This window comes from Gobio gobio (genome assembly GCF_949357685.1).
Source record: "Gobio gobio genome assembly, chromosome: 23".
Taxonomy (NCBI): domain Eukaryota; kingdom Metazoa; phylum Chordata; class Actinopteri; order Cypriniformes; family Gobionidae; genus Gobio; species Gobio gobio.
In genome coordinates, this window is record NC_137119.1 from 21,849,039 (window position 1) to 21,862,832 (window position 13,794).

At 43.5% G+C, this 13,794-nt stretch overlaps 1 protein-coding gene across 1 annotated transcript in view; it reads right to left on the reverse strand.

Moving 5' to 3' along the window:
- The window catches only part of rttn (rotatin), a 98,050-nt gene extending 88,088 nt beyond the window's left edge, over positions 1–9,962 (reverse strand). Inside the window, exons 1-4 of the mRNA XM_079805750.1 lie at positions 9,798–9,962; positions 1,857–2,044; positions 1,425–1,620; positions 1,122–1,199 (exon numbers count right to left, since the gene is read on the reverse strand). Of these exons, the coding sequence (XP_079661876.1) occupies positions 1,122–1,199; positions 1,425–1,620; positions 1,857–2,044; positions 9,798–9,828 (493 nt within the window). The 5' untranslated portion in view covers positions 9,829–9,962. The remainder of the gene's footprint in view (positions 1–1,121; positions 1,200–1,424; positions 1,621–1,856; positions 2,045–9,797) is intronic.
- Positions 9,963–13,794: the final 3,832 nt, after the last annotated feature.

A 13,794-nucleotide genomic window follows, 5' to 3' on the forward strand; every position in this document is an offset into this window, starting at 1 on the left:
AGCATGCCCATGGGCGAACAGATGGGCGGGAGGGCATTTGCGATTTAAACAACGTGGCGCTGGATGTGAAAATGATAACTGCGTCGGGCTGAAACTAGCAAAAAACACTTGCGTAGAACCTGCAGTCGCATTGCTCCGGGTGTATGATAGGGCCCTTTAAGTTGGCTGATCATGTACATGCATTTTTTTTATGCCTGGTTCTTAAATAAAAATAAAATGTTAACATACACAAATATGACAGCAAGGTTGTATAGCTAGATAACAGATTAGGTTTTGACAGAATATCAAATGATTTGTCAGATTTACAAGCATCAGTTAGAACGCCTGAAAATTATGACTGAATTGCTGTAACTAGAAAAAAACACTAGAATGCTTAATTTTAAATACACTACCATTCATACTTCAAAAGGTTGAGGTCAATAAGATTTTTTAAAGAAATTAGTAGTTTTCTTCTTCAGCAAGGATGAGTTAACTTGATCCAAAGTGACATTTTACACTGTTACAAATAAATATTTCAATATTTCAAATAAATTCTGTTCTTGTGAACATTGTGTTCATCAAAGAATCCTGAAAAAATGTATCAGTTTCCATAAAAATTAAGCAGCACAAACATTTTTTACATATCTTGAGCAGCAAATATTTAAATGATTTCTGAAGGATCGTGAAACTGAAAAGTAGCTGCTAAATTCAGCCTTTCTAATAAAAAAAATACATTTTAAATTATATTCAAATAGAAAACTGTTATTTTAAATTGTATTTTTTTTATGTTTTACAGTATTTTTAATCAAATAAATGCAGCAAAAAAAACATTAAAAATCTTACCAACCCCAAACTTCTGAACAGTAGCGTATATAAAATAAAACATTTAAATAATATACACATATATCTTTTTGAAAGACATAAAGATGTATTGCTCAAAATTGCTAAAACATGCCAGCAAATCTGTACTACTGGTCCAACCTTGCCAGAACAAAGAAATGACTTGCTGTCAAGTCCTGACAATTCTTACCGGTGTTGATATTAGATTATTTAACACATACATTCTACAGTGAGTTTAATGAGTTTAAGTTCTCCCTGAAAGTTAGTTAAACAAAAAGTAATTTGATGTTGATGTCACCTACATGGTACTCTGGGGGTGGGAGCATCTGTCTGCTTGGGTTTACCGCACTGGAAATATCCCCTAGCCGACGAGTCCTCTTCTGAGAACACAAAAGCAGCTGTAGTTGAAAAGCAAATCAGAAACCAGCACTTCAATGCTCTCCTCTGCCTCGAGTCAGACAGTCTACTCATGTTCATTCCGAAGCTGCTGTCAGACAGCTATTCAAAAGGGCCGTGTGGCAACCTTGACATTGGTTATAATGACATCGATATCTACCGTAATCTGCAGAACAGACGGATATAAAATCAATGTAATGTTGTTATACCTGTCTGCAGCGAGGGAACAGAGTGTGGCTCGTAGGAGGTGGTGGGTGGACAACTAGGCAAAGCCTCTGGGAGGTGGAAGAGCTGATCGAAGATGCCGTCTACGATTGTTCGGAGGCGAAGATCCACATTAGGCGAGAGCTGTGTTAGGAATTCGACAGCCCCTACCTCCCGTAGCATTTGGCCTCCGGTTGGGTGCTTTGACAGGGCAGGGAAACCAAAAGATGCTACTCAAAACATGCCATCTAGTAGAATAATCTGCCTGATTCTTTGTGTGAATACTGACATCCCCTTGTACTTTATTTCCTCCCGATCTGATTGGTAATGAATAGTGCCACTGCGCTGGGCCCATTAAAACATCACTTCCCGTCATTGAGAACATTTTACTAAATGCAGCCTGATAATATAAAAGATACATTCTGAACATGATGTACCTTGGACAGCATGCTGATCAAGTCCAGAACTTCCTCCTGCATTGGAACTTCCGGAAAATTAAACCATTCCAGAAGGAATACAAACAGCATCTTTTCCTGGACCAGATCAGGAACAGCGATGAGATCATGATCCAGTTTGCTTCTGATATTTTTAAGAGCCCGAACTCTGATTTCCACTAAGGAGTGTCCTTATGGAGAAAAAACATAATGTATTAACCTCCTACAACCCAGGAAAACAAAGTCTTATGAATTTAGTATTTTTTCATGTCATTACATTGTTTAGAGCATAAGAAACAAATGTATTATTGTATTCATATGTTATGCTATGTACCCGTAAGTGGACACCGGGACTCAGTTGCTAAAAAAATGTGTTGTTTTTTTTTTCATTCACCAATCATTTTCAGGGATTTTTTTTTTTTTTTTACCAAACTTTGTTTGAAGAGGATTCTCAACTATGTTATGAAAGATATAACGGAATGAATTGATATTCCATTTTACTTTAAGCAATATGTGGGTAAAAATGGCCATACATGGGTTTTCCCATTCAAAAAAAATGTATATCTACACAAAATGTCTCTATACACTGTATTTAATTTGCATATTATTCTTGGAGCAACATGTAATGAAAAAAGAAGTGTAATAATGGGAGGGTAATAGTTGGCAACATTTTCATAATATTTTATAGGAATATTGATATGTAATTTTTTCTCCCTATTCACTTGTTGTGTCTCCCAAAAATGCCTGATAAACATGCTTTAAGTCCCAGTGTCCTCGATTGAGGACATGTATGAAATCAATGCCCTGTTTTATAAAAGAAAATCATATTTTGATTAGAAACCCCATAACATTTTCCTGAGATGTTGATTTATAACAAACAATTTGAAAATTAGTCAGATTAAAATGATAATTACTAAATATTATGGTAACACTTTAATAAGGCTGTATTAGTTAACATTAGTTATTGCATTAGTTAACATGAACTAACGTTTCGGTTACTAACGTAACCTCGGTTCCCTAAGATGAGGGAACGAGTATTGCGTTTTGCTAAAACGCTATGGGGAATTCCTTTCCTCGAGATATTGAAGCAAATTTTTATCCAAAAATACCTTTTATACGCAGTGCAGCTGCACAACTCTCAGCAGGAAGCAGCTGCGTGCTGATTGGCTGTGCCGTTGCAACTGCAGCAACCTATAGCGAGACCTTGGGGCGGGACGGACCAATCAGGTCCTTCCAAACTCCCGCCACAAGGGGCAACATAATTTGCATAGCCTAGGGTATATAAGACCCACTCTCGCAAGGTTAGTCAGGTTAATCGACTGAAGCGACTCCTGAGCAAGTGAGCAAGCACGGCAAGCAAAACGCAATACTCGTTCCCTCATCTTAGGGAACCGAGGTTACGTTAGTAACCGAAACGTTCCCTTACGAGAGTACTCTCGTATTGCGTTTTGCTAAAACGCTATGGGGGACCAATGCAAAACGCCGTGCTTGCTTAACGGCTCTAAAGCCGACGACACCAAACCCAGGCCAACCTAGGTGGGCCTGTAGTATGATATCAATAATTCAGAATGGGCCAGACCTGAGTCGGGCCCTCATGAGAATGAACACGATATTCGTGCAATAAGTATAGACCGGACATAATCGGGTCAGGAATAAAGAGTGGCCAGACACTTCGGGCCGTAAGGAATATGCTTATGACTTATACAATATTAAACCCAGGCCGGACTTATCGAGCCTCAAGGGGTTAATCTGTTCATACAGCAAGAAGCCCAGCTTGTAAAGCCGGAACATCTAAATTATAGAATCTGATAAAAGTGGACGGGGAGGCCCAGCCTGCCGCCGCACAGATATCATTCAGAGAAATGCCAGTAGACCAAGCCCACGAAGAGGCCATGCCTCTAGTAGAATGGGCTTTAATGCCCAAAGGGCAGCCGAGATCTTTAGACTCATAGGCCAGTGAGATAGCATCCACTATCCACCGTGACAGGGTCTGCTTTGTAACCGCGCACCCTCGGGTGCGTCCGCCAAAGCATACAAAGAGCTGTTCAGTTTGCCTGTAAACAGCGGAACGCTCTATGTATATTCTCAGCGCTCTGACAGGACAGAGCAAATTAGCATCTATTTCATCTGACTGTGATGAAAGTGCCGAAAGTGAAATAACCTGTGCTCTGAACGGAGTTGAAAGCACTTTAGGTACATATCCATGTCTTGGTTTGAGGACGACTTTGGAGTCGTTTGGCCCAAATTCCAGACACGAGGCGCTCACAGAGAGCGCGTGCAGATCACCCACTCGCTTAACTGATGCAATCGCTAGCAGAAAAGCGGTCTTTAGTGACAGGAGCTTTAAGCTCACAGAATGCAGAGGCTCAAATGCAGAGCTCTTCATGGCATCCAGGACCGTGGACAGGTCCCATATAGGGACTGAAGGGGGACGAGGTGGGTGAAGCCTTCTAGCCCCTTTAAGGAAGCGAACAATGAGATCGCTCTTTCCTAGTGACAGTCCGTTCACTTTAATGTGATACGCTGCTATAGCAGCCACATAAACTTTGAGCGTGGAGGGGGAACGACCCGCGTCCAGAAGCTCTTGTAAAAATGTAAGCACCTCTGACACTGCACAATCATGTGGGGTCAGACTTCGCGCTTTACACCAGTCTGAAAAGACTGACCATTTGCCTGAATAGAGCCGCCTAGTAGTGGGGGCTCTAGCTTCAGTAATAGTGTTCATTATGCTTTCAGAAAGGTTCTCATGTACCCGTTGATGGACCAAACATGAAGCGCCCATAGATCGGGACGGGGATGCCAGATCTGCCGTTCCGCCTGCATGAGAAGATCTCTCCTCAGCGGGATCGGCCACGGAGCTGCATCTGACATCTGACTCAGCAGTGAGAACCAAGGTTGATTTCTCCAAAGCGGGGCTATTAAAAGCACAGCGCATTTGCTCTCCCTGATCCTCTCTATGACCTGAGGTAACATTGAGATTGGGGGAAACGCATAAAGAGGAAGGTTGGGCCATTCGTGGGCCAACGCATCCTCGTGCTTGGAGAAATATATTCGGCATTGAGCATTGTCTTTTGAGGCGAAAAGATCCACTTTTGCCTCTCCAAACTTGCCCCAAATTATCTGAATTATATTTGGGTGAAGAGACCACTCTGCCGGGGACACTTTGCCCCTGGACAGCATGTCCGGACCCAAATTCAGAATGCCTGGCACGTGAGTCGCTCTCAGCGAGCTCAGATTGTGCTCTGCCCATATTAGGGCTTCTTCCGCCATTGAGTGCAGATCGATAGATCTCAGACCGCCTTGGCGATTTATATAGGCTACCACCGACCTGCTGTCCGTTCGGATCAGGACATGGTGGTATTTTATGTACGGAAGGAAAGCTCTTAGCGATATCGTGACCGCTTTCATCTCTAGACAGTTTATATGAAGGCTCTTCTCCGAGTCTGACCAGAGACCGGAGATCGGCCTGCCCTCGTGAAGGGCTCCCCAACCTAGGTTGGATGCATCTGTCGAGATAACTTTCCACTTCGTAACAGTGCCCAAACTCACGCCCGTCTTGTACCAGACGGGATTTTTCCAAGGAGCCAGAGCTAACACACAGCTGTGGTCTACCTTGATTTGCAATCGGCCCGAAAGCCATGCGTGAGCTGGAACGCGGCGATTCAGCCAGTGCTGTAGGGGGCGCATGCGCAACAGACCCAGTCTGAGAACTGGCGCCGCCGAGGCCATGAAACCCAACATCCTCTGAAAGTGTTTGAGAGGAATGTGTGCACCGGACCTGAGGGAAACCGCTCGGTTCCGAACAGAGAGCGCGCGCTGTGACGTCAGCCGCCCGCTCATCTGCATTGAGTCCAATACTGTTCCCAGAAACGAAACTTTCTGTGTGGGAGACAATAAACTCTTTGCCACATTGATTCTGAGTCCCAAGCATTGTAAATGGTTGAGAAGCCAAGATCTGTGGTTTAATAACTGTATCTCTGACTGAGCTATTATGAGCCAGTCGTCGAGATAGTTGAGAATTCTCATTCCCCGAAGCCTCAGCGGGGTTAGCGCCGCTTCCATGCACTTTGTAAACGTGCGAGGGGCTAGAGATAGACCAAAAGGTAGCACCTTGTATTGGTATGCTTTCCCCTCGAAGGCGAATCTCAAGAATGGCCTGTGATGGGGGGCTATTTGTATGTGAAAATAGGCATCCTCTAGATCCACAGTGAAAAACCAATCTCCCGGGCGAATGTGCGCGAGGATTTGTTTCATTCTCAACATTCTGAACGGGCGCTTCATAAGGGCTTTGTTCAGATGTCTGAGATCTAGGATGGGTCTTAGACCACCGTCCTTTTTTTTGGTACAAGGAAGTAACGGCTGTAAAAGCCTGACTCGCTCTGTGAGGGGTGTACGGCTTCTACCGCTCCCTTTATTAACAGTTTTGATATCTCGGTTCGAAGCACGTGACTTTTGTCGCTTCTCACCGTTGTCTCTTCCACGGCGCGAAAGCGCGGTGGTCTGCGAGCAAACTGTAGCGAGTAACCTCGTTCTATTATGTTCAACACCCATTTCGAAATGCCGGGAATGGCCCGCCAGGCCTCGGCCTTCGAAGCCAAGGCCGAGTGGGGCGAGTCGCTGAGTAACAGGGACTCGGTGGCCCGATAACCTTGCGCTAAGCTGGCGCTTATGAGGGAATTGTTTCCCGCCGCCTGAGTGCAGGGGGCCGGGGGACATAGAGGATTGGTGCTTGTGTACAGGCGAGCGCGCTTGAGTGCGGGCTCGTTGACTGTGAGAATAATGTTTCCAGCCACCTGAGTGCAGGGGGCTGGGGAACATGGGGGAGTGCTTGAGTGTAGGGGTACATGCTTTAATGCTGGCACACTGCCTACAGAGAAAAAGCTCTTTTTGTGACTCATATGGGTCGCCGTGAAAACGGCGTTTGTGTACAGGCGAGCACGCTTGCTTGCGGGCTCGTTGGCTGTGAATGTGGCGTTCCCAGCCGCCTTGAAGGGAGCTGGGGAACGTTTTGGAAGAGAGCGAGGCGGTGCACCGGCCGAAGCGGGCACTATCCGCCTTCTCTTCATACCTCTGGCTAGGACGGCTTCGGAGGCTCAGGTTTCGACACATTGCTGGGTCGTGGACCTCGACGCTCCGGCGGTCTGCTGCGGCTCGTAGAGCGGGAACGCTGACCGGGCTTGGAAGCCGCGTGAGGCTGGCGAGCTGAAGGCGGCGCCTTGGCGGGCTGGGCTGGTCCAGCCTTAGCTTGACGGCTAGCGGAGGAGCTGGAACGCTTGGGCAGGAAATGTCGCATTGCCTGCGAAGTTTTCTGTGCCTCAGTGAAGCGCTCTGTGAACCCAACCACGGCGGAACCAAACAATCCTGAAGGCGAAATGGGCGCGTCCAGGAAAGCGGTCTTGTCCGCGTCCTTCATCTCCGTTAAGTTAAGCCATAAATGGCGCTCCAACACCGTCAGGCTGGCCATGCATCTGCCGATCGCCTGAGCATTGGCCTTGGTGGCGCGCAGGGCCAAGTCAGTGGCGCCGCGCAGATCCTTCAGAGCCTCGTTATCAGGAACAGACTCGTCCAGGGAACGGAGGAGTTTGGCCTGGAAGACTTGAAGAACCGCCATGGAGTGTAGCGCTGACGCTGCCTGGCCGGCGGAGGCGAATGCTCGACCGGCGAGGCTGGACGTAGTGCGGCAGGCCTTGGAAGGGTGCACGGTCTTTGACTGCCATCCTCTGGCGGAGGGCGGGCAAAGGTGTGCAGCGACAGCCTCCTCGAGGGGAGGAAGGGCTTGATATCCTTTTTTCTGAGCGCCATCGACTACCGAGAGCGCTGGAGAAAAAGAGGATCTGGCGCGTGATGAAAATGGCGCCTTCCACGATTTTGTTAGCTCCTCGTGGACTTCTGGGAAGAAGGGAGCGGGTCTTTGAGCGGTAGGTTGACGGCGGTTCTCGAAATACCACTCATCCAGACGGCTTCTCGTGGGCTCCTCGGGCTGAGACCAGTCAATGCCGAGGTCGTCCACGGCCTTGGTGAGCAAGCGCATAAGCTCAGCGTCGACTGAGGTTATGACGCCGCTAGCCGTCCGCGTCGAAGTGGCGTGCTCCGAGGCGGCGTCCGACCACCCGCTCCCGGATGCAGCAAGGGAAAGGCTGTCATCCTCTTCCTCCTCCGGTCCGCCGAACGAAACAGCAGCAGCCGCCATGCGAGGGGAGCTGTGCTGCTCGTCGGCGAACAACACGGGCGATGGCGAGGCACGCGGGGACATGCCCGGCGTGTGCTCGTCAGAGCGCTCCGGTGGCCTCTGGTCGCGACGTTTTTTCTTCCGTGGCTCTAGAGGCTGGGAGCACGGGACGGGATCCGAGTCGAAGCTGGCGAGCCGAGCCCGAAGGGTCTGCAGCGCCAGCTCGTCGCACTCAGGGCAGCCGCCCTGGTTGAGTGCAGCCTGCGTGTGGTCTCGTCCGAGACATGACACGCAGATGATGTGCCGATCCTCGTCCGCGATGAAACCTCTGCACGAGGCGCAGGAACGAGACATTTGTATCAACGTCTCGGCTCTTTTTGAATGTTTTAGAAAAACAGAAGGTATAAAGGATATGGTGCCGGATGGCGCAGCTGGAAGGCAGGCTGAAGGCGGAGAATCCGACGTCCTCAGGCTGCGTGTTCCGCTGGGTGCGTGTCGACGGCAGGCTTCGATCCGGAGCTCAACGATTGCAAGTCGCTGAAGAAGAATTAATCTGACTAACCTTGCGAGAGTGGGTCTTATATACCCTAGGCTATGCAAATTATGTTGCCCCTTGTGGCGGGAGTTTGGAAGGACCTGATTGGTCCGTCCCGCCCCAAGGTCTCGCTATAGGTTGCTGCAGTTGCAACGGCACAGCCAATCAGCACGCAGCTGCTTCCTGCTGAGAGTTGTGCAGCTGCACTGCGTATAAAAGGTATTTTTGGATAAAAATTTGCTTCAATATCTCGAGGAAAGGAATTCCCCATAGCGTTTTAGCAAAACGCAATACGAGAGTACTCTCGTAAGGGAACCATGAACAACACCTCTGTTCAGCATTAGTTCATCTTTGTTAACGTTAGTTCATAAAAATCCAGCTGTTCATGGTTTGTTCATGTTAGTTCACAGTGCATTAACTAATGTTAACAAGATTTTTATAATGCATTAGTAAATGTTGAAATTAACATTAACAAAGATAAATAAATGGTTTATAAGTGCAGTTCATTATTAGTTCATGTTAACTAATGTAGTTTAATAATGTTAACTAATGAACCTTATTGTAAAGTGTTACCACTATTATCATAAGATGTATCATTCAGTCATTTTTAAAGACCAAGGAGAAGTTGTTCTCCTGGTGAAACTTCAAAACAAATGGTAACTGTTATCTCTGAGAAGCCCTGAATGTGCTCTTAAAACGGTGACATGTATGGTGTCAGAGAAATTCGATTTTTAGAATATTTCAAAAATATAATGTCCTCGTACGAGGACAGTGGCACCCAGGAGGTTAATACTGTAACGTTAGTGTAACTTACAATGCAATACAACAATTTAGCAATCTCGGTGGAGAGATGTATTTTCATAATTCCACAAACACAAAGAAAGACTGCAAATCAAACACAGATCAACTGCTCAAGGATACAAAAAAGTGCAGTTGGATGTTATTGTCAAAAACACAATAAAGAGTTTGACAGATTGTTTGCGAGCTCATAACAAAGCTATCAAAATGCACGCGCAACATCACATTAGACTTTATATGACTTCAACAAACTAAAGCATGTCATTTTTGCAATATACAACAACATTAACTCGATGGGTAATTATGCACACGTTTATACCAACTAACGTTAACTGAGCAAAACACAATAGCTTCACTTGTTTAGCTTATCAAGCTACTTCAAAATCAGCTGTTTGTCGTTTAACTTCCGAGAGTCGTCTGTCTCTCGCGCGGAGCGTCTTACCGATCTTCTTTATGAGAGATGATAACTCCATAGTTCGTTTATCTCACAGGTGGAAAACAAAACACACTACATTTACAGTGAGCAACGGCGGTTTTCGGTTAAACGTCACATCCTCGTCATCATCGCTGGCAGCAGCGCGGGTCTGTTTTCAACTAGCGCGCCACTGTCAGGCACTTCCGGTATATGTCAGAGATGCTCTGCTGTGCAGAGATTGTATGATATGTTTTGCAAAATAAATAAGCAAGTCAGCAATTGTATTCTGTATAGAATTTATCTGAATGTCCCCTTATGAAAACTTTCGTAAAGCTTTTTATGAAAACTTTTTGTAACATGCAATAATAATAATACCATTGCTCTAGGCCTACTGTTTTGCTTTTTCTTCTAAGCTCTTTTAACATCATTTGTATGTATGCCTAACAGCTTTATATATATATATATATATATATATATATATAGGCTATATATGTAATAGTACATAGGTATACTATAAAAGCCATTTAAAAAAAATCATTATATCCTATATTCAGTGAAAGAATGTGGTTAACCTGCAGGAAGTCAAACTAAATATTATATGAGCTGTATTTTCTATTCATTTTTATGCAGATTGCAGTTTTTGCTTGTTATTAAAACTCAAAGGAATATCTTCTTTTGTGTTCCACTGAAGAAAAATAAGTTTTGAATGAAATGAGTGAGTAAATTATTTCATTAAATAAATTATCCCTTTAAAACCAGCTACTTTTCATGCTACATGTTCAGTTTATGCTAGCAATAAACATTGGATTATTGCCTTTCATGCTATTAAAAAGTCATGATACACAAAAGTATACCATATGGGCATGTTGATCTATAGCCACAAGGAGGATATTTTAGAGGACTAGATTACTGATAAGGTATATTTTATTGATTTCTTGGGTGGCATTTGTACTGAGACTCTTTTCACCAGCTATAAATGTCACTGTTTATTACAACACTGATACCTAAGAATCTTATTTAATACAGTGAGATGAGCACAGTGATCTGTTTTATTTTCCAATCAGTGTACTAAACATTTTTGAGGCATCATTGCCCATTCCCCCAACTTTCTTGCTAGCAAATTCATATTTTACCAAACATCAAAAATAGTGTATTATATAGGTTTAGCTATTATAGTGTGCAAAGAAACTAAAGCTGTAGGCTATATGATTTTGAAGGCCATATTTACACTATATTGCCAAAAGTTTTGGGACGCCTGCCTTTACATGTACATGAACTTTAATGACATCCCATTCTTAATCCGTAGGGTTAAATATGAGTTGACCTACCCTCTTGCAACTATAACAGCTTCAACTCTTCTGGGAAGGCTTTCCACAAGGTTTATGGGAATTTTTGGCCATTCTTCAAGAAATGCATTTGTGATGTCAGGCACTGATGTTGGACGAGAAAGCCTGGCTCGCAGTCTCCGCTCTAATTCATCCATGTCTTTATGGACCCTGCTTTGTGCACTGGTGCGCAGTCATGTTGAAACAGGAAGGGGCCACCCCCCCCAAACTGTTCCCACAAAGTTGTGAGGATGAAATTGTCCAAAAATGTCTTGGTATGCTGAAGCATTAAGAGTTCCTTTAACTGGAACTAACCCCTGAAAATAAACACACACCATAACCTCCCCCCACTTCGTGGCTTAGTTGCTGTAGTCCCCAATAGCTACCACTAACAGTCGACTGTAGAATATTCAGTAGTGAGGAAATTTCACGAATGGACTTATTCCCATGGTTCGGCAGCAAAGTTACTTGATTATTACGCAGGAATGAGAGTATAGTTCCTAGCCATATCGGTCTAGAAAATCGCAACTTTTCATTTTCCATCGGTCTTAGTACACGATGTAACTATACACATCACAACATGTTAATAGGAAAATGTTGCCGTTATTTTGTCACTTATTGAGCAGTAAGCTAGATGGAGCCGTTTACCTCCAGTCTTTGTGCTTTGTGCGGTGGGTGCGTCAGACAGTTATGGCATGCACGGAGATGAGAATGGTATGCATGGACTTATCTAACTCTGGGGGATACGGTGAATAAGCTAAAGTCCAAAAAAGTCGGCATGTTCCTTTAATATCTGCTAACTCTTTATTGTGATGGTCCTCAAACAGACATTCTACTGACTAAGTAACTTTGTCAATTTGTCAACTTATTCTTACCCTACCAGTCTACTAATGAGCGTTAGCAATGAGAGTTAGTAGACATGTAGGTGTAACTTTACATATAGTCAACAGAATGTGTTAAAGGGACCATCAGAATAAAGTGAAAACTTATTGGGTGACTAACATTTTCACACTCTGGATGGTGACATATGATAACACAGTGGGATCCTCAAAAGTGATAATTAAAATACTTCTAGGTTTTGATAGATGACTCTGCAGGCACACTTTTACTTAAAAATGGTCTTATAATATAAGCGGTGGGTGACAGAGGACAAAGGTGTGTTTCATCTGATATAAAAAGCTGTGAATTCAGTAATACTGAGCAAGATGGCCAGCACATTTATATATATACACACACACATTATATATATATATATATATATATATATATATATATATATATATATATATATATATATATATATATATATATATATATATATATATATATATATATATATATATATATATATATATATATAATACAAATAAAAGATATGCAGTTACATAACAGAGCATAATTTATAAGTAGATTTAAATAAAATACGGCAAAAGGACATGCTCAGGAAAGCTCAGAAGCGCAAGACTTTGCCAAATGACATTTATAGCCTATAATAAGGCTATAGTTTTACCAGAAAATAAAAAACTTTATATACATTGGGGTCAAAGGTCTTTCTTGTTCCAGAAGCCACTTCACTTGGATATTGTCACAGAATTCCACTGACGAGGTGAGTTGTAGGATCCAAGTGCAGTTTAATTCCAAAATAAACATAAATCAAAACATAAAACAAAGACTTGACATGGCAAACATGAACCTCACCTATAAACAACGTCAATAACAGACAAAGACACACGGCAAACATGAGGGCTTAAATACACACAGACTAATGACAAGACAAGTGACACATGTGAACAGTGATGAGACAATGAACCAATGACATGACAACACATGAGGGCATGGGAATCACATGACAAGACCAGGAAGTGCTTGACAAGACTGTGAACAAGACACTAAAACATAGCAAGAACATGATGAACCAAAAACATGAACGAGGAACAAGGAACATGAACCAACACCAAAACACCCTGTGACAGATATATCACAATAGGGAAGTAAAGACTATCACAGATTCAGTTTCATGCCGACTTTAAAAAAGAAAAATACAAAAAAGAAGCTTAAACTTTTGAGCCCTACTGTACTGTACTGCTATTTTAATTATAACTCAACTTAATTATAACTATGTTATTCTATATAACTCAATTATTTGTGATGTCATGTTTGTTATTATGTTGCCCTTGCCAAACATTTTCCGTATCGTCCTTTATTATCTGAAACTGACGTCTTGTGTATCTGTGTTTCTTTATTAATAAGCTTGAATCAATAACAGCACACAAACCGTAGGCTACAACACTTTCTACAGTCTGATGAGCAATTCACAAAAGATTATATTTTCTGTTGATTTCATAGACAGGTCTTTTTGATAGCGTTGGATGAGTTTTCCCCCCTCTTCCATCCGTCTTTATATCAGAACTAAAGGCCTGTATGTGGCGGATGAAATATGATTTAAACACCTAAATGTTCACCATGTGCTCACTGTGATAGACCCTGCTGGTAATCAGCCTGGATCTGAGATCAGTCATTCAAAGCATTCCAGCCTGAGGAAACAGACTGCACCTTCAAATGAATGTGTCCTGGGTTCGGTATGATTCATAACCTCCTCTAGTATACCGAAGACTTACTGTCCAAATCGCTCTATTTGTCTAAAACACCACAGTGCTGTGGTCTCCTCCCTGAGCGGTCTGACCGGTTGATATGACTCT